Raw genomic sequence first — 19,740 nt, 5'->3', positions numbered from 1 at the left:
TCACATGAAGTATTACTTGGCCATGGTCAGACTATGCAAATTCAGAACAAAGTCTCTGCATTCTGGAGAGACTATTGGGCATCAAGAGTTCTAATGGGCATTAGTTTTGACCCATCCATCATACTTTTGTACAAGGCCTGATAAAATCATACTAAGTCTTCTCATCTGAGTAGTATTTAATAATAAGGTCAAAGTTGAACTGAAACCCTTACTATACCCCTTATAAGGGATCTCTGTTACGTGGCCTTCTGACTACTGGGACATGGTGAGCTATGGTTAAAATGCTGACTTTTTAATGAAACAAATGATTTTTTTTTTCTTTTGAACTTGACAACTGGAAGCATTCACATGACACTTGAGTTTTTAAAAAATCATTTTAATGAACTTTTCTAAGTTGAATCTCTGATGGTCTTACCACCCCTATGACTTTTATAGGATTTATCAGCAGCATGGATTCTTTGATGAATTGTTAGATTGGAGCGCCAACTGAAGCTCTTACCACACATCTCACACTTGTAAGGTTTCTCCCCTGTGTGGACTCTCTGATGAGACTGCAGTTGTGAAGACCGACTGAAGACTTTACCACACACATCACATCTGTAGGGCTTCTCTCCAGTGTGGACACTCTGATGAAGCTGAAGACTTGAGGCCTGACTGAAGTGTTTCCCACACTCCCCACACTTATATGGTTTCTCTCCTGTGTGGACCCTCTGATGCATGTCGAGGTTCAGGCTCCACTTAAAGCCCTTCCCACACTCCTCACATTTGTATGGCTTTTCTCCAGTGTGGACTTTTTGGTGGGCTTGAAGGTGTGAACTCCGACCAAAGCTCTTGCCACATTCTTCACATTTGAATGGCTTTTCCCCACTGTGGACTCTCTGATGGGCCAGGAGATTTGAGGCCTGCCTGAAGACTTTTCCACACTCCTCACAATTGTATGGTTTCTCTCCGGTGTGGATTCTGCAGTGAATTTTAAGATCTGCTCTACGACTGAATCCCTTCCCACACTCTTCGCATTTGTATGGTTTCTCACCAGTATGGATCAGCTGGTGGATCTGAAGTCGTGAATTCTGATTGAAGCCCTGCCCACACTCCTTGCATTTGTAGGGTTTCTCTACACTGTGGGCCTTTTGATGGATTTGAAGATATGAACTCTGACTGAAGCCCTTCCCACACACTTCACATTTATAGGGTTTTTCTCCTGTGTGGACAACCAGATGAACTTGATAATGGGAGTTCCTCCTGAAGTTCTTCCCACACTCCTCACATTTGTATGGTTTCTCCCCTGTGTGGACTCTTTGATGTGCCTGAAGGTTTGAACTCAGAGTAAAGCCTTTACCACACACATTACATACATATGACTTCTCTCCAGTGTGGATTCCCTGATGGGCCTGAAGACTTGAAGGCCGACTAAAGCCTTTCCCGCATTCCTCACATTTGTAGGGTTTTTCTCCTGTGTGGACTCTCTGGTGAATGTATAGATTTGAGCTACAAATGAAGCCCTTCCCACACTCCTCACATTTGTATGGTTTCTCTCCTGTATGGACTCTCTGGTGGGACTGAAGGTGTGAATTCCGACTGAAGCTCTTACCACATGCATCACATATGAATGGTTTCTCCCCGGTGTGGACTCTCTGATGGTCTTGAAGGTGGGAGGCCTGACTGAAGGCCCTGCCACACTCCTCACAAGTGTAAGGTTTCTCTCCCGTGTGGACTTTACAATGAATGCTAAGTGCTGATCGACGACTGAAGCCTTTCCCACATTCCTCACATGTGAATGGTTTCTTTATGCTGTGGACTTTCTGATGAGTTTGTAGTTGTGAGCTCTGATGGAATTCCTTTCCACACTCAGCAAACACACTGCATTCTTCTCCTATGTGAACTCTCTGATGAATATGAAGAACTGAGCTATAACGGAAGCCTTTTCCACACTCATCGCACACGTGAGAGGTCTCTTTTGAGTGTAACTGCTGGTGAAGATCAAAGGTAGAAAGGCTGGTAAAGGTTCTTTTACATTCATTACACTGGTAAGGTTTTTGTCCTGTGTGAATCATACTATTCCGATCCAATGTGGAAACCGTGCTGTCTTTTCTATAATCATTGTGGCAATAAGACTTTTCATTCTTGTGTACTCGATCATCAAGGTGGTATGAGATCCGACCAATGCTGTCAACATCTGCTTTACACCGACACAGTTTACTTTGCATGGAAATTTCCTGGTATCTATTCTGGTAATTCTGTGACTCAGTCAAGGAACTTTTTCTCCAAGAATCCCGGGCTCTCAAAGATGCAAACCTTGGATTTCCAGTATCACCAGGACCACCTGCTTTCTCATTTAATATATAGTTCTCATCTTCAGAAATTTGAATAGATAGTCCTGACCCAACCTGGTGCGGGGAATAACCTTGTTTGTGGAGCTGACAATTATTTATCATGGAGTCTTGACATCTGGTTAAGTCGTTAGCAATTTGTTGCCAGATTTGCCAGCAGGAAAGCTCTTCATGTAATCCTCTCTCTTGAATGGCACTCAACTCACTCTGATTGTTTTCTTCTATAATAACAGAGAATTGAGAGATGTGGACAGGTGAAAGCTTTGTTCAAAGAGTCAAGAGTTCACACTTAAGACACAGTACGAGACTTTAATGAATCCCAGCATGGTTTGACTTATCTTTCTCCCCACAAATAAAGTTCTCAGGTTTATATACTGACAGCAACCAAGAGATGGTCCATTAAACTCCCAAATACTTAGCAGTAATGAAAACCATGTAAAACAAAATGCTATCTGACATACTATTTACAGCATCTTTCAAAAATTACATATTGCTCCTATCACAGTACAGTATCAAGACAGACAAGCATTTTGCTGTGCTCACAGGTTTCACAATGTTTGGCAGTTAAGTTAGTCAGGGCTCAAGAAAGGCATGTACAGGTGAACCCCAGTTTGATTTCCAGGATGCTCAACAATTTGAATTCCAGATTATCTCTGAATCAAGTCAGAGAAGCAAAAGAGCTTTCACAAGGAAGGTGTCTGAAAGAGGAAAAGCACTGGAAAGTACAGCGTGCTGAAAAGCTGAAATGCTGCACCAGAGGCAGCAGTACACCAAGGAGGGAGTGCTGAGAAGATTCAAGGTGCTAAGAATCAGTGGGGGTGATAAAAAGCACAAACCTATACAATACTCTGTTTCTTAGTGCGGTAGGCAGCACGTCAGTATCATAATCTGAAACCTATACACTGGATCCTTCTGAGGTAGCTGTATAGCCTAATGTGGCTCCACATCCCCATAAAGTAGGAATCAACATTTACAGGCTAGGGAAGAATGATGTCTCAGCATGGAAAGGACTTCCCTGGTGGTCCAGTCGCTAAAACCGGTGGTGCAGTTCCCAATGCAAGGGTTCTAGGTTTGATCCCTGTTTGGGAACTAGATCTCACATGCTGTAACTAAGAGTTACCTGTTGCAACTTAGAGATGCCACATGCCACAACTAAGACCTGGCACAGCCAAATACATAAATAAATATTAAGAAAACAAACTGGCTGCTTATTTTTTTTAAAAAAATAACCACAGCATGGAAAAATTTTGGACATAAATACATTGGCCTTTAACAAGAATGATTTCCAAAGTGAAAAAGGCAGTTCATGAGTGAGGTGGGAATAAATTCCATAGCTTATGATAAGTATTTAGAAAGACTAGACACTGTCAAAGAATCATCAAAGCAGTCAAGGCAAACATGATCTGAAGTCCCTTCTAAAGGATATGTACAAACCGCCACACAAACAAAATGTTTGTAGAGGTAACAACCTAAGATCCATTTCTTGTTACTGAGGTGGGCTTGGGAGGAAGGAGATGGGACAGAGCTGGGAAAATCTTTTCAGGGCAAGACTAACTCACCAGTTAGCTATTTTCTGAGACCTTTTCTCCCCGGATATGATGGATAAGGAAATAGAATTTTTTTTTCCTTCTATGAAAAGCTACCTAAGAAGTAGACATAAGAATTCTTCATTCAAAAAAAATTTTTCTCCCCAAATGAATATGCTTGCTAGTAACGGCTAAAAGAAAGTCACAGGGAAAGCATTTCACTCAGTTTGGTTATAATTACAGGTTCTATGCATGTGTCTGCTCAAGTTGATGAGGGTCAACTTGTACGGAAAGGCAAACACCCACATATACACCATGGGACCTGAGAAGTTAAGAATTAGGCTGCTGCTGCTGCTGCTGCTGCTAAGTTGCTTCAGTCATGTCCGACCCTTAGCGACCCCAGAGACTACAGCCTACCAGGCTCCGCTGTCCATGGGAGTTTCTAGGCAAGAGTACTGGAGTGGGTTGCCATTTCTTTCTCTGAGAATTAGGCTAGGAATTCATTTGAAGACACAAAAACATTTTGCAATATCCCTATTCACTTGGATTTGTTCACCAGCCACTGGCTATTTAAGTGGTAGGCAAATTTCTCTATCCATCAACTCATCCATTTATTCAACAAATATTTAGAGTCCTTGTCATGTACCAAGGCTATTCTAAGCACTTAGGCTTGTAAGCAATAAATGGAACAGACCAAATTCCTCCACTCTGGGGACTTCCCTAGTGGTCCAGTGGCTAAGACTCCACACTCCCAATGCAGGTGGCCTGGGTTTGATCTCTAGTCAGGGAACTAGATCTCACATAGGCAGTGAAGATTGAAAATCCAGCATGCCTCAACTAAGACTGGCACAGCCAAATAAAGAAATGAATATTAAAAAACAACAGTGACAAATTCCTCCATTCCTGGAATACCCTCCAGGGGAAGAGAGAGAAGTGAGAAACAGGTGAACCAAAATGTATGTACATGAGTGACGATCAGTGCCCAAAGATCAAAGAAGGCAGGGCAGAGAAAGAAAGAGAGGACTGGATTTTCTATAGGGTGGTCCAAGGACAGCCCTCTCTTCCTCTTGAAGGTGAGTGACCTGAGGTAAGTACATAGGCCTGAAGGATTACAGGTGAAAGAGTATTCCAGGCAGAGAGGACAAGGAGATGCATCCTTTGCAGGTCTGAGACAGTAGGGAGGATGATGGAGATGGAAAGGACAGAGTCAGAAGGAGGGGAGATGTACTCAAGGAGGTGGTAGGGTCGAAAAGCAGACCATTAGAGGATTCCAGAAGTTGCTTTAGGTGGTTTTTATTCTAAGTAAAACAAGCCATAAGAGAATTTGAACAGACAACTAACATAATCTGACTTAAAGTTACAAAGGATCCCTTCGCCACTTCAAGAACAAACCATAGGAGGGGAAAGCTGGGAGCAGGTGATCAGTATAGGCTGTATAATAACCAGGGAAACAGATGTCCCATTGGGACCAGGTGATGGACAGCACAGGGCTGGTGAGAAGCACAACATATGGAGAGTTAACCACGAGAATGAACAACTGCTTGGTGCTTACCTAAATTTCTATCTGGGCCGCTGAATTCATCATCCAAAGCCTCTCTTCTCTTTCTATATGTTTTGTATCTCTTTTGAAGAATGAGAACATGCAGAGTTGCAAGTTAAAATGAACAGGTCAGAGCTACAATTTACTGGAAATTTGAGTTTCCAACTGCATATTTAAGATACTGAAGAGTGAAGTATGAACAGCAGAGAAGAATAAACTGTAAAATGGTTCTGATTATATTTCCATTATCAAGGCTAATTGTTTTAAGAGATTTTGCCTTGATTATAACAATAAACAAATAATTTATGTTTCAAAAAAAGATACTGAAGGCCCTGTTTTTCAAACTTTGTATCGTGACCCACTGAAGAAGTAGCATTTATTTCATGACTCAGACACATATGTAGAAATATGCATTACTAAAATGAAGGCTGAATGACCTATTTCTGACTGGTCTATTTTCCTAAAATCTGTTCCCACTGGCTCTCACACCACTCATGCATCGACCAGGGTTTTCACTGCAACGTGATCTATTCTTCCTAAGAAGCTCTTGATATTTTCTCTGTAATATTTGATTTCATTAAAAACAGCATATTAGGCTTGATAAGTTGGCTTTATAATCCACTAATGGGACTGCCACTAATGGGACATGAGTGAAATCTGAAAAAGAACAGACAAAGTACATCAGGATACTGTTCACTGACTGTTCTTTGACCAAAAAAAGAAAAAGACCTGAAACATACTGTTTAGAAAGACCAGAGATAGCCTCTCATATTCCACTGGAACTGAAAAGTCTGGTCTTCAAACTCAGGGAACCATTTCAAGAACCCCAGAGCCTTGAAACACCAAGGTCACAAGACACTTGCAGAGAAAGGCTGTCCTCACCTACTGAGACCAGGTTCCGGAAGTTCTCCACCATCACATCCTGGTACAGCTTTCTCTGGGCTGAGTTCAGTAACCCCAGCTCCTCCTCTGTGAAGGCCACAGCCACGTCCTTGAAGGTCACTGCCTCCTACAACAAACAATACCAGCTCAGTCTTATAGCCAGTGTCCAGTGGAAGGGGGCAGCACCAGGAAGGAGAGGAGGATGATGAGAAGTTGCCCTGGCTCCTGTGCAACGTGTAGACTTCGCAGCCCCACTCCTTCCATCCTGCCAACATCACACTGACTTTCCTTAGCCTCACCGCAAGTGCAGCTATGAAGAAGGAAGGTTTGTGTATTTACCTGGTGTTCTCAGTGAACTCATAAATAAACTCCCTAGAATTCTAACTGCTGCATCCTGAACTAAAAAGCCTTCACTTTTTATTTCTGGCCATGCCTTGCAGCTTGTGGGATCTTAAGTTTCCTGACCAGGGATTGAACCCGGGCCTTGGCAGTGGAAGTGCAGAGTCTTAACCACTGGACTACCAAGTGAAAGTCACTAAGTTGTGTCTGACTCTTTGCGACCCCATGGACTATACAGTCCATGAAATTCTCTAGGCCAGAATATTGGAGTGGGTAGCCTTTCCCTTCTTCAGGGATCTTCACAACCCAGGGATTGAACCCAGGTCTTCTGCATTGTAGGTGGATTCTTTACCAGCTGAGCCATAAAAGGAACTCCCCAAAACATTTCACTTTTTAGTTACAATCGTCAATTGTCCCAGAAACATTTACTAATTTAGGCCTGGCAGTATATGATGCCTGCTTCTCACTGAAGTAGGAACCAGGTGAGTAAGAGGGTCATATGAGGGAATTAACCAAAAGGCCATGCCAGGCCTCAGATGAAACCCTTCTTTCTTTCCCTATTTGTCTTTCTCTTATCTAATGGTGTACTCTGACTCCAGAATCTTGGTTTTCTGGATAAATCTGAATTGGTTCCTCATTTTTCACAACCCTTTTACTTAAAACAAAGATAAAACCAAGTATGTACCTCTTATAGACAATTGTTCTCAGGTGTCAATGCAGTGACAAGTGAAGTACCACCTGACTTTTAAAATTAAGGTCATGGATTATTTTGATCAAAATAAAAAAAAATACTGGGTTAGCCAAAAGGTTCATTCCAGCTTTTCTGTACCACCATACAGAAATATCTGAACAAACTTTTTGGCCAACCCAGTACAAGATGGATAAACAAACAAACCAGTAAATAAAATACACACAGGGTCTGATTCAACCACAGGAAGACAGAATCTCACTCTTGTCATAAGAAAACTACCAATAGTTATTTTCTCTGTGTGAAGAGGCAGTTTGACTCTGCTGTGCCATATTTGGCTATTTTACCAAAAAACATCCAAGGCACCACTTACAAAACATACCACTTCAATTTTGCATATCTAGTATGTCAAGGGCAAAAAGAGGCAATATTTTTTAGAATACATTTTTTGAGAAAAAAGTTAAATCAGGAACATTGTCACTGTAGCATTCTTAAAACAGTCAAAGTCCTAAAGGTCTATGAATAAAAAATAGTGTAAAACTAGGTATGTAAGAAAGCTAAGCATCAAAGAATTGATGCTTTTGAACTGTGGTGCTGGAAGAAGGCTCTTGAGAGTCCTTTGGTCTGCAAGGAGATCCAACCAGTCAATCCTAAAGGAAATCAGTCCTGAATATTCATTGGAAGAATTGATGCTGAAGCTGAAGCTCCAATACTATGGCCACCTGATGTGAAGAACTCATTCACTGGGAAAGACCCTGATGCTGGGAAAGACTGAAGGCGGGAGCAGAAGGGGACCACAGAGGATGAGATGGTTGATGGCATCACCAACTCGATGGACATGAGTCTGAGCAAGCTCCAGGTGTTGGTGATGGACAGGGAAGCCTGGCGTCCTGTAGCCCATGGGGTTGCAAAGAGTCAGACACGACAGACATGACTGAAGTTTTGGGAACATGATAAAGCAATTAAAAGCAAATGTTAGGTAGTATTAAATGAGAAAAGTTTTTAAACTATATCTATTTTATAAATGAGTTTCCCTGTAGCTCAGATGGTAAACAATCTGCCTGCAATGCAAGAGACCCAGGTTCGATTCCTGGGTTGGGAAGATCCTTTAGCAAAAGGAAAGGCTACCCACTCCAGTATTCTTGCCCGGAGAATCCATGGACAGAGGGGCCTGGCAGGCTACAGTCCGTGGGGTCACCAAGAATCAGACATGACTGAGCGACTAATACAACTGTTACTATGTTATAAATACAAATACACAGATATGAATACACATGATGAAGAGATTACAGAAATATAAAAGCAGCTAATTTGTAAGCTGGGAAATATTAAAGTGGAAGATGTTCTTCATGTCCCTTAATTTTTCTTTTACTTGTGAAATAAAAAATGACGAAATAAAACCAAAATTAAAACCAAAACTAATTACATAAGACAGGAATTTTTTAAAAAGCACACATGGCTCACAAAGGTCTTCATAGGCTTAGACTCTCCTTGAAAAAGAAAAACCCACAGGGAACTACAGTCAGTATTTTGTTATTACAGAATATTTCCTTGTAAGGGAAAAGAATCTGAATATATATATGCATACACATATATATAATTGAATCATTTTGCTGTACCTGAAACTAACACAACATTGTAAATCAACTATGAAAGTGAAAAGTGAAAGTGAAAGTCACTCAGTCATGTCCGACTCTTTGCGACTCCATGGACTATACAGGCCAGAATAGTAGAGTGGGTAGCCTTTCCCTTCTCCAGGGGATCTTCCCAACCCAGGGATTGAACCCAGGTTTCCCGCATTGCAGGTAGATTCTTTACCAGCTGAGCCACAAGGGAAGCCCAAGAACACTGGAGTGGGTAGCCTATTCCTTCTCCAGCGGATCTTCCAGACCCAGGAATTGAACCGGGGTCTCCTGCATTGCAGGTGGATTCTTAACCAACTGAGCTATCAGGGAAGCTATACTTCAATTAAAAACAAAGAAAGAAAAACCCACATAAAATCTCTGAGTACAAAAATGGTATTTTTTAACAGGAAGAGAGACAAGCTCTACTCACCATGAACATGTTCATCTTCTCTCTCCTTCCAGGGAAGTGCAGAGTCCTAGGAAGACAGTGGGGGAAAGCAGAAAGAAGTCAGTGAAAACTGGTTTACAAAAACGTGACTAACCCAGGTGGGACTCACTGTGAATCAGCAAGGCACTCAGTCCTCCAAGTGGCTGCAGCCGAGTGGGCTTGAGAGGGATCCTGCACTGATAGCAGATGCCTCCGAAACCTCTCTCATTAGCTGTTCAGGGAGCAACGTGCCCACCCACACACTGGCCCTATCAGTGTGCTGCGGCTTCCACAGTGGTCATTCTTATTCCAAGGTGTAATAAGAGACCATGTGAGTAAGAGCAGGCTTTGGAGTCAACACGCATGGGCTGAAATCCGGGCTATACCACTCACTAGCAGTGTCATCTTTGGCAAATTATTAACATCTCTCCGCCTCAATTCTGTCATCAGCAAGTACGGGAGAACAGGGGTATCCACCTCATGAGACTGGTGTAAGGCAGAAAGCTCTGAGAACCCCGTCAGGATTTCTTATTTCTCAGCAACTGTGGTAAAGCAGATGATATTGTACAATTTGAAATGATCCTTATAGATGTGGTTTCTAGCAATAGAACACTGTCAAATATGGGCAGGTCCCAGGTTGTTGTCCCGAAATGGGAGCTTTTAGAGTTCTGCAAACTTCTGCTTGTATTCCTCATAATTTTGTTACCACAACATTAATATTTAAACTGAAATAGGCAAACTTTTATAAAAGATATAAAAATACATTGTTTCTTTTTAACCAGGAAGTACCCTTCTGACAATTATGCACAGATGTAAAGACAACTAATAAAAGCCTGGATTCTGCAACAATAATAAGAAACACCTTGACAGTCCATACCAAAAAATTCCATACAGGAATCTGGATTATAAATAAAGAAATGTTTAAGAAATAAATGGATGAAGGGACTCCCTGGTGGTCCAATGGTTGAGAATGTGCATTCCAATGCAGAGGACACAGGTTTGATCCCTGGTCAAGGAGCTAGGATCCCTGTGTTTCGGGGCAACTCAGCCACAAGTACTGAGCCAAGTGTCGCAAGTAGATAGACGTGCGAGCAACACAACTAAGACCCGATGCAGCCAAATAGAAATAAATGGATGAGAAGAGAGAGCTTCCCCGCTATGGTAGAACACAAACTAATAACTGTAGAATGAAAGACAGAAAATCATCAATGGGTGCTAAAATTTGGAAAAGTTTAGTGCAGAGTAAGATAGCCACATTGCTTCAAAATATTAATTGCAAAAAGGACAACAGTTACTTCGCAGACACCTTAACCAAGCACACAAAGCTGAAATCACCAGCTGGAACAAACCCACAAACTGACATTTGCTTGGTATGATGCCTTAGAGGGCTGCCTCACCACTTCTGGGGCATCACTGTTAATAGTGGATAACCTGAATCCAATTATGAACAAATATCAGATAAACCAGGGCTTCTCTGGTGACTCAGTGGTAAAGAATCCACCTGCCAATGCAGGAGATGAGTTTGATCCCTGGTCCAGGAAGATCCACATACTATGAAGCAATTAAACCCATGTGTCCCAACTACTGAACCCGTCTGTGCTCTAGAGCCCGTGAGCCACAACTACGGAGCCCTCAAGCTGCAACTACTGAAGCCCACGTGGCCTAGAGCCTGAGCTCCACAACAAGAGGAGCCACCGCAAGGAGAAGCCCGGGCACCACAGTTAGAGAAAAGCCCGTGCAGCAACGAAGACCCAGCACAGCCAAACACAAATGAGTAAAATTATTTTTTAAATGCATAACCTGAATCTAATCATGAACAAGTATCAGATAAACCACAGCTTCCTTAGGTGGCTCAGTAGTGAGGAATCTGTCTACCAATGCAGAAGACGTGGGTTCTATCCTGGATCTGGGAAGATACCACATGCTGTGGAGCAACTAAGCCTGTGCTTCACAACTACTGAGCCCACAAGCTGTACAACCTGTGCTCCACAACAGAAGCCACCACAGTAAGAAGCCCGTGCACTGCACTAGAGTGCAGCCCCCGCTCACCATAACCAGAGCAAAGCCCATGCAGCAGCAAAGACCCAGCACAGCCAGAAATAAATAAAATTATTTTAAAATGATAATGTATAACCAGAACCTAATTATGAACAAAGGTCAGAGAAACCAAAAAAGAGGGCCCTCCCACAACATAATTTATCAATACTCTTCAAAAATATCAAAAGCCAGAAAGTCTGAGAAATCATTCTGGGCTAAAGAAGACTAATGAAACAAAGATTAAGTGCAAAGCATATAACTGGACTACACCTTGAAGAAGAGAAGTGGCTCGCCAAGACTTTATTAGAACCAACGAGGACCTACTGTATAGCACAGGGAAATTACACTCGACATTTTGTAGTAACCTATAAGGGAAAAGAATCTGAAAAATAAGTGAATCACTGTGCTGTGAAATAAACATGATATTATAAGTCAACCAGATTTCAATTTTAAACAAGATCTTAAAGAAAAGGCTAATAAAAAATATAAATATGGGCTGTGCATTAGATAGTAGTGTGTTATCAATGTCATTAACCTCCTTTTGATCAACTGGCTCTGCAAACGAAAAAATATACAAGCATGATAAAGCCATGAAAAACCACACTGCACTGAGAACTAGCAAGAGAAACGGCTCGAACTTGGTGTTTTTAACTGATCAACAAGAATCGTGTTGAAATGAGAAAAAAACAAGCTGCTCCATAACACAGACAAAAATAACCAAAGAACTGGGACTTCCCTGGTAGTCCAGGGGTTGAGAATCCACCTTCCAATTTAGGAGATGTGGGTTGGACCCCTGGTCGGGGAACTAAGATCCCACATGCTGTGGAGCCACTAAGCCTATTTGTCGCAACTAAGACCTGATGCAGTCACAAGTAAATAATACTAAAAAAAACAAAACAAAAAAACAAAGAACTGTCCTCTCAGCAAACATGAAGTGACGGACCACTTCATTAATAATGACTCCAGTCCCATTTTGTTTCTCTCATCCACTAGATGCAAATCATTATGATATTCAGTAGTCAAATTGCATCTCCTTCTTGACACCATCCAATCCAGAACAAACTCTCACTGCCTAAAGCTCTCCCCAACTCAGTTAACACGAACCGAAACCGTAGAAACAGCCATACCTCACCGCCTCCTTACCAGGACACCAGTGCGGCATAGGTGTCCTTGCTTCAGTAAGCTCAAACAAACGGAGCTCTTTGATTACAGGTATGTTCCTGGGGGCTGCTGCCTGGCGGTCACAAATGAGCAACTGAGCAAAACAGAAATAATTGGTGACTCCACATAAAGAGTATATGAGAACTCCTTATACTATTTTTGCAACTTTTCTCTGTTTGAAATTATTTTTATATTATTTCCTAATATTTTAATGAAAATAAAGTTATAGAAAACATATAACACAGCATATCAGCTATACTCCAATAAATATTTTAAGAAATAAAATTTAAAAAGAGAAGCTAAGAAACAGTCATAGTAATAACAATAGTAATAATAGTAGTGGTTCACTGATGATGACTATGGCAAAAATATCTAGTACTAACTAACAATAACTACTAGTTGATCTTCCCACTTTAGGCACAAGTACTCTAGTTTACGAGGCTTTCCAGGTGGCTCAGTGGTAAAGAATCTGCCTACCAAGCAGGAGACTCAGGTTTGATCCCTGGGTGAGAAAGATCCCCTAGAGAAGGAAAAGGCAACCCACTCCAGTACTGCTGCCTGGAAAATCTCATGGACAGAGCTGCCTGGTGGGCTACAGTTCATGGTGTCCCAAAGAGTCGGACACAATCTAGCAACTAAATACCAGCAACAGAACTCTAGTTTAAAAGATAGCAATGAATCTACCCCCAAAAGCCTGGAAGGGATATATCTTCACATCTAATACCCTTCCATTTTGATTCTACACTTGCTAGCTACATTTTGCTCAAGTCAAGATTTTTTCCAAGGATCCCTGACAAGTGACAATCATTAGTGGGGTAATAAAATCCTCCAACTAAGTAAAGCTCCGCTTTATCCAGCTCAGCTTTATTTGTGACATCCAGCAATTTCCTCGGCCTCAGTTTCCAGACAAGAAAGAGCCTTTCCTGAGCTTCTCATATTTTCACATGCAGGGGAGTTACTACAGGATCTTGTTGGAATGCAGACTTCTGGGCCCCCTATGCAGAAATTCTAAATCAGAAGGTCTTGAATGGGGCTCAAGGCTGGGCCTTCCTACCCAAGTGATGCCAATGCTGCTGGCCTGTGGACCACAATTTGAGTAGCAAGGCAGTGTAACCTCAGTCCCAAAGAAAACAGCCTCCACTAAACACACACACAAACAAAGAGTAACCAGACAAAAAGGCACAAAAACATTAACAGCTGTTATCTTTACATCCTAAACTTATGGGTAATTAAAATTTTTCTTTACATCTGCATTTACCATAATGATTGTTACTTCTGTAACATAAATATTATTTGAAATAAAATAAATGACCCAGTTGAGAAAACTATCTTAAAATTGATAGACTAGGCAATTCCCTGGTGGTCCCTGGTTAGGACTCGGTACTTTCACTGCCATGGGCCCTGGTTCAATCCCTGGTCAGGGAACTAAGATCCAGCAAGCTGTGTGATGAGACTAAAGAAACCACACACACAAAATACAACAAACAAAAAAACTTCACAGAATAACCTAAACTTTGCTCTCAAGGTCCCCACATTTAAGCCCCAACCTACTTTCATGAAGAGATTCTAGTCAGTTCCCTATGCTCAACAAGAATATATCAAAGAGATTAGCAAACTCAGGTGTTGGATTCAGCCTGCCCAGGGTTACAACCGCAGCTCTGCTTACTATTCAGGTGAGGATGGGCCAATAGGGTTGTGTTCCCCTGGCTCCATCTCCTTATCTCTAAAGCAGAGAAAAGAGCAGTACCGATGCACAGAGCCAGTGTGATGGAAAGGTGTTCATCAGTATAAAGCTTTTGGAACGTAACTTAAGTGACCAAGGCACAGTTACAATCATTACTCATGCCCCATACGTTCTACAGTTTATGTATCTTAAATAGAAGAATGCTGAGTTCTACTCCCGTGGGTCTCTGTTGCCTCTTCCTTCGTGTAGTGCTTTCTGAGAAGTCAGGGCTGGAGAAGGAAAGGAGGTTGTGAAATCCCAGGATTGTGTTTGCATCCCCTATATTTCACACCCTCTTGTACCAGCTAGAAGAAACCCTCCCTTTTCTAAACAAGTCCGGAGTCCAGGACAATTCAGTTTCCTGGGCTCTCAGAATCTGTGAGAATCCAGGTGCTTCTGAATTACAGAAGCATTAATAACAATCATGTGTCAGGCATTTGTTGACCTTTTGCTATTTTTTTCTCCAAATACTGTATTAAGAAAGCATTGCTTTTATTTCTCTTTTACAGAACAGCAACGGAGGCACAAAAGGGTTAAGCAACTCACCCAGTGTGACAGAGTATGAAGCCAAAGTGTTAGCTTCATAAGTGGGAGGTCAGGTTAGGGGTTCAGAAAGCCGGGGAGACCCTCAAATCCCAAGAAGCACGACCTGAGCCCGCCCCATCCCGAGATGCTACCAAACGCTCCGCCCAGGGGCACGAACATCATCACCCTTGGCCGTCAAACCTCTGCTTCTAGCCGCTGCTTCTCTTTCTCTCCAAATGAAAGGTCAGGAGATGCTGGCCCCAAGCGCATTTCGGGGAAGTTTGAATGAATCGTGAAAAGCGGACCTGAAACATCATCATCAAGTGAAAGATGGCTGCTACGTCGTCTTCCCGGGGCCGAAGGGCCTGCGACTACCCGGAGCTCCTGGACTACACTTCCCAGAATTCCGTGGGGAGACATTCGCAGTCCAGCCTTACTATAGCTGCAGTGTGCGAACCTACACGGAGCTTTGGACTACACATCCCAGAATACAAAGGGAGTGCGTGTGGGCCCTGCACACTACCGCCCTCTTGGACTACACTTCCAGCGAAGGTCCGAGCGGAAAACCGTCAAAGCCTCGCCCCCTGATGAGGAAGTGGTCAGTTCACCTGGTTTTCACTTCCCTTAACCCCTAAGGTCTCAGGCAAATGTCTTGCCAGTCTACTGTGTCAGCCTTAGAACAGGGTTACAAGCTTAGAAGCACTTTGGACATGTCCAAGGGCCTAAGTGCCATAAATTTATTACCAGCCATAGAGGCTTCCTGGTAAACCCCAGAGTTACTGTTGAAATAAGAGAAGGAAACTAGGCTTTCTTAGGAATAGGCTGAAGTCAAAAGTCAAAATACCTCAATCCCTGAAATGTGACCAAACATGCTTTGTCCTTACTGGTTCCACATCGAGAGGGTCCTCTGTTGTAATTCTGTTTTCCCTCCTCACGCACATCTTTTCAACAGGAAAAGTGAAAGTCGCTCAATCGTGTCCGACTTTTTGCGACCCCATGGACTATACAGATTGTGGAATTCTCCAGGCCAGAATACTGGAGTGGGTAGCCTTTCCCTTCTCCAGGGGATCTTCCCAACCAGGTTTCCCACATTGCAGGCGGATTCTTTACCAGGTGAGCCACACATGTAAAGAATCTGCCGGCAATGCAGGAGACGGGATCAATACCTGGGTCGGGAAAATCCCCTGGAAGAGGGCATGGCAACACACTCCAGTATTCTTGCCTGGACAATTCTATGGACAGAAGAGCCTGTCAGGATACAGTCCACAGGGTCGCAAAGAGTCAGATGCCAATGAAGGTACATCTACTTCGTTTCCAGCTACTGAATTTGCCCTCTCCATGTTCCGTATTTAAAGTACAGCATAAAGATTCAATGGTTGAAACATCAATTTATCTGTGTATACAAAACAATCAGAATTTTTTTTTTTAATTTTGAAATTGGCTTCTGGGATCCTATCATAATTTTGATCTTTATATGCCTTATGACAATATAGAACAATCATATTATGTGGTGTTAACTACAAGGGATATTTACTAGTAATTTTTAAAAATTCTATTGTAATTTCCTGCTTTGATAGTACTGGTCAATGAAAAAACCATAACAGGAAATTATAAAATAAAAAAATACCACAAAATGCTCCTAACTAAGGAAAACCACTATGGAAGAGTATCCCTTTACACATGATCTTATGCATGTCTACATACAGATGTATGTGTACATGCACATGCACACACACACAGATTCGATTATACTCTGAAGGTTACAATCTGTGACCTCTCAAAGCCCATATTGTGTATCTCTTGCCATTATATTTGCCATAATTTTAATGGCTTCAGATTATTATACAAATATAGTAAAACTCAAATTCCTACAGCTGTACAATTATTTCCATTAAAAAAATTCAGTGACATCATTGATGTGGTGCTTATCTTTTTCGTATTTTAACTTCATAATCAAAAACATTCAATTATATGATTTTGAGATCAAAGAGATATACAACCTAGATACTGATAAGTACTCCTTTCCCAAAACCATGCTTTACTGCTACCAATAGGTCAAAGGACATAAATGTCAGTCTTGCCTCAATACTACATTTAATAATTTTATCAAATTCCTACATTTTCCTGGGTATTTTCCTCATGGATGTGTATGAAAAATATGGCATAGCCTCTACCTGAGAAGTTTTGACAGAAGAAATGCTACAGTTCTTAGTAAGCAAACATTTCAAAGTCTGGATAATAATGCAGGGAATTAGAAATCAGTAAGTTCAAGGTCGACCAATAAAATTTTTTCTAGTGACAATTTTTGTGACATTTTCAAAATGTTACAGTAAATCCTGCCTTAACATTGAGTGACTCATAAAAAATCAATTGTAAAGTATACAGTTACCTACTGTTGCAAAGTTAGTAACATTTTCAGTTTGTACTGTCAGAAAAAAAATCTGCAAGACAGTTCAATTTTATATTAGACACAATCCTTGGAAAACTAGACAGGGCCTCAGAAAATAACTCTACTTGAGAACAGAGGCTGTGGGAGGCAAGGAGCCAGTTGCAATAGGCTCATATCATATTAATACTTCAGATTATAATATCAAGTGGTTTTCTGTACTTCAACAAATGATCACTTCCTGAATTAATTTTATTTGGTAGGTTTCCTCCTCTGAAACAATTTTCATATAGTGTACATTTCCCCCTTTTGGTTTATTTAACATACATGAGCTGAGCACACCTACAGGCAAAAGTTGATGTTAAGGTTGTGTAGATTCAGCATCCAAGTGCCTGCCCTCATGGAGCTCACATTCTCCTGGACATCAGTTTTGACAAGCCCATACTTACACTTTCATTAAAGGCAAGACCAAACTCTTCCTCTCTAAGTGCTATCTCCCTAAGTGGTATCTGACAAATGTCAAAGTTCTGAATGCAACCCTTACTGCACCACTCAGAGGAGGTTTCTGCTGTGTGGTCTGGTGAACACTGGGATATGTTCAGCTACTGCTTTGATACCCAATACCTTCCCTCCTATGAGACCTGACACTTGCAAGAATTCAGGGTTGCACATGAGTTTTTTGAAACAATCATTTTGTGGAACTTCTTTCCTCTGACAGTTCCCTGATGTTCTTACCACTCTCATTGCTTTCATATATCTCCAGTATGAATTTTGTGATGACTTACAAGATTGGAGCGCCAACTGAAGCTCTTACCACACGTCTCACACTTGTAAGGTTTCTCCCCTGTGTGAACACGCCTGTGATACTGAAGCTGTGAAGACCGACTGAAGACTTTACCACACACGTCACATCTGTAGGGCTTCTCTCCAGTGTGGACACTCTGATGAAGCTGAAGACTTGAGGCCTGACTGAAGTGCTTCCCACACTCCCCACACTTATATGGTTTCTCTCCTGTGTGGACCCTCTGATGCATGTTGAGGTTCAGGCTCCACTTAAAGCCCTTCCCACACTCCTCACATTTGAATGGCTTTTCTCCAGTGTGGACTTTTTGGTGGGCTTGAAGGTGTGAACTCCGACCAAAGCTCTTGTCACACTCTTCACATTTGAATGGTTTTTCTCCACTGTGGACTCTCTGATGGGTCAGAAGATGAGACGCCTGACTAAAGACTTTTCCACACTCCTCACAATTATACGGTTTCTCTCCGGTGTGGACTCTGCAGTGAATTTTAAGATCTGCTCTACGACTGAATCCCTTCCCACACTCTTCGCATTTGTACGGTTTCTCACCAGTATGGATCAGCTGGTGGATCTGAAGTCGTGAATTCTGATTGAAGCCCTGCCCACACTCCTCGCACTTGTAGGGTTTCTCTATGCTGTGGGCCTTTTGATGGATTTTAAGATATGAACTCTGACGAAAGCCTTTCCCACATACCTCACATTTATAGGGTTTTTCTCCTGTGTGGACGACCAGATGAACTTGATAATGGATTTTCATCCTGAAGTTCTTCCCACACTCATCACATCTGTATGGTTTCTCTCCTGTGTGGACTCCCTGATGGGCTTGAAAACTTGAACTGTAAATGAAGCCCTTACCACACACTTTACATACATATGGTTTCTCTCCAGTGTGAATTCTCCGATGGGCCTGAAATTGTGAAGGTTGAACAAAGCATTTACTGCACTCCTCACATTTATAAGGTTTCTCTCCTGTGTGGACCCTCTGGTGGATATGCAGATTTGAGCTACAAGTGAAACATTTCCCACACTCCTCACATTTGTATGGTTTCTCTCCAGTGTGGACCATACAATGACTGTTAAGTGCTGATCTGCGGCGGAAGTTCTTACCACATATATCACATTTGAATGGTTTCTCCCCAGTGTGGATTCTCTGATGTTCCTGAAGATGTGAAGCATGAATGAAGGCCCTTCCACATTTGTCACAAGTGTAAGGTTTATCTCCCGTGTGTAATTTACAATGAACAGTAAGTGTTGATCTACGACTGAAGCCTTTCCCACACTGCTCACATCTGAATGGCTTCTCTACAGTGTGGACTTTCTGATGAATTTGCAGCTGTGAACTCTGGCTGAATTCCTTGCCACACTCATCACACTTATAGCGTTTCTCTCCCGAGTGCACTCTCTGATGAATGCGAAGTGCTGAGCTGTAACAGAAGCTTTTTCCACACTCACAACATGTATGAGACTTCTCTCCTGAGTGAATTTGTTGATGAAGGTCAAAGTTGGAGAGATCATCAAAAGATTTTGTACATTCATTACACTGAGAAGGTATCTGGCATGTGTGAATTACAGATAGTCCTGCCCCATTCTGGCCAGGTGAGTCACATTGTTGGTGGAATTCAGAACATTTTATCCTGGAGTCTTGACACCTGGTTAAGTCACTTGCAATGTGTCGCCAGATCTGCCAGCAGGAAAGCTCTTCATGTGGTCCTACTTCTGAAATAGTCTCCATCTCACTTTGGATCGTTTCTT

At 42.0% G+C, this 19,740-nt stretch overlaps 3 protein-coding genes across 8 annotated transcripts in view; all 3 read right to left on the bottom strand.

Moving 5' to 3' along the window:
- Window positions 1-6,404, bottom strand: part of LOC109572263 (zinc finger protein 227) — a 27,228-nt gene extending 20,824 nt beyond the window's left edge. For all 4 annotated transcript variants that reach the window (XR_011561615.1, XM_070771198.1, XM_070771197.1 and 1 more), the window contains exon 1: window positions 6,279-6,404. The gene's annotated coding sequence lies outside the window, so the exon portion shown is untranslated. The remainder of the gene's footprint in view (window positions 1-6,278) is intronic.
- Window positions 356-15,223, bottom strand: LOC109572264 (zinc finger protein 226-like). 3 transcript variants are annotated; one of them, XM_070771205.1, is made up of 3 exons: window positions 15,005-15,223; window positions 9,361-9,406; window positions 356-2,551 (listed from the first exon to the last, which is right to left on the bottom strand). In XM_070771205.1, exons 1-3 carry the CDS (start codon window positions 15,221-15,223, stop codon window positions 390-392), a joined length of 2,427 nt encoding a protein of 808 aa, XP_070627306.1. In that variant the 3' UTR covers window positions 356-389. The 3 variants fall into 3 exon arrangements, with proteins under 3 accessions (XP_070627306.1, XP_070627307.1, XP_019834456.2); XM_070771206.1 differs by having other exon boundaries at window positions 14,982-15,009; XM_019978897.2 differs by lacking the exons at window positions 9,361-9,406; window positions 15,005-15,223 and adding an exon at window positions 5,409-5,472.
- LOC109571749 (zinc finger protein 721-like) overlaps window positions 6,279-19,740 on the bottom strand; it is a 51,969-nt gene continuing 38,507 nt past the window's right edge. Inside the window, exons 12-15 of the mRNA XM_019978271.2 lie at window positions 15,005-19,740; window positions 9,751-9,899; window positions 9,361-9,406; window positions 6,279-6,405 (exon numbers count right to left, since the gene is read on the bottom strand). Of these exons, the coding sequence (XP_019833830.2) occupies window positions 17,939-19,740 (1,802 nt within the window). The 3' untranslated portion in view covers window positions 6,279-6,405; window positions 9,361-9,406; window positions 9,751-9,899; window positions 15,005-17,938. The remainder of the gene's footprint in view (window positions 6,406-9,360; window positions 9,407-9,750; window positions 9,900-15,004) is intronic.

This window comes from Bos indicus, chromosome 18 (genome assembly GCF_029378745.1).
Source record: "Bos indicus isolate NIAB-ARS_2022 breed Sahiwal x Tharparkar chromosome 18, NIAB-ARS_B.indTharparkar_mat_pri_1.0, whole genome shotgun sequence".
Classification (NCBI taxonomy): Eukaryota; Metazoa; Chordata; class Mammalia; order Artiodactyla; family Bovidae; genus Bos; species Bos indicus.
Note: the sequence above shows the minus strand (reverse complement) of the source record. Positions and strands in the feature narration are given on the sequence as shown.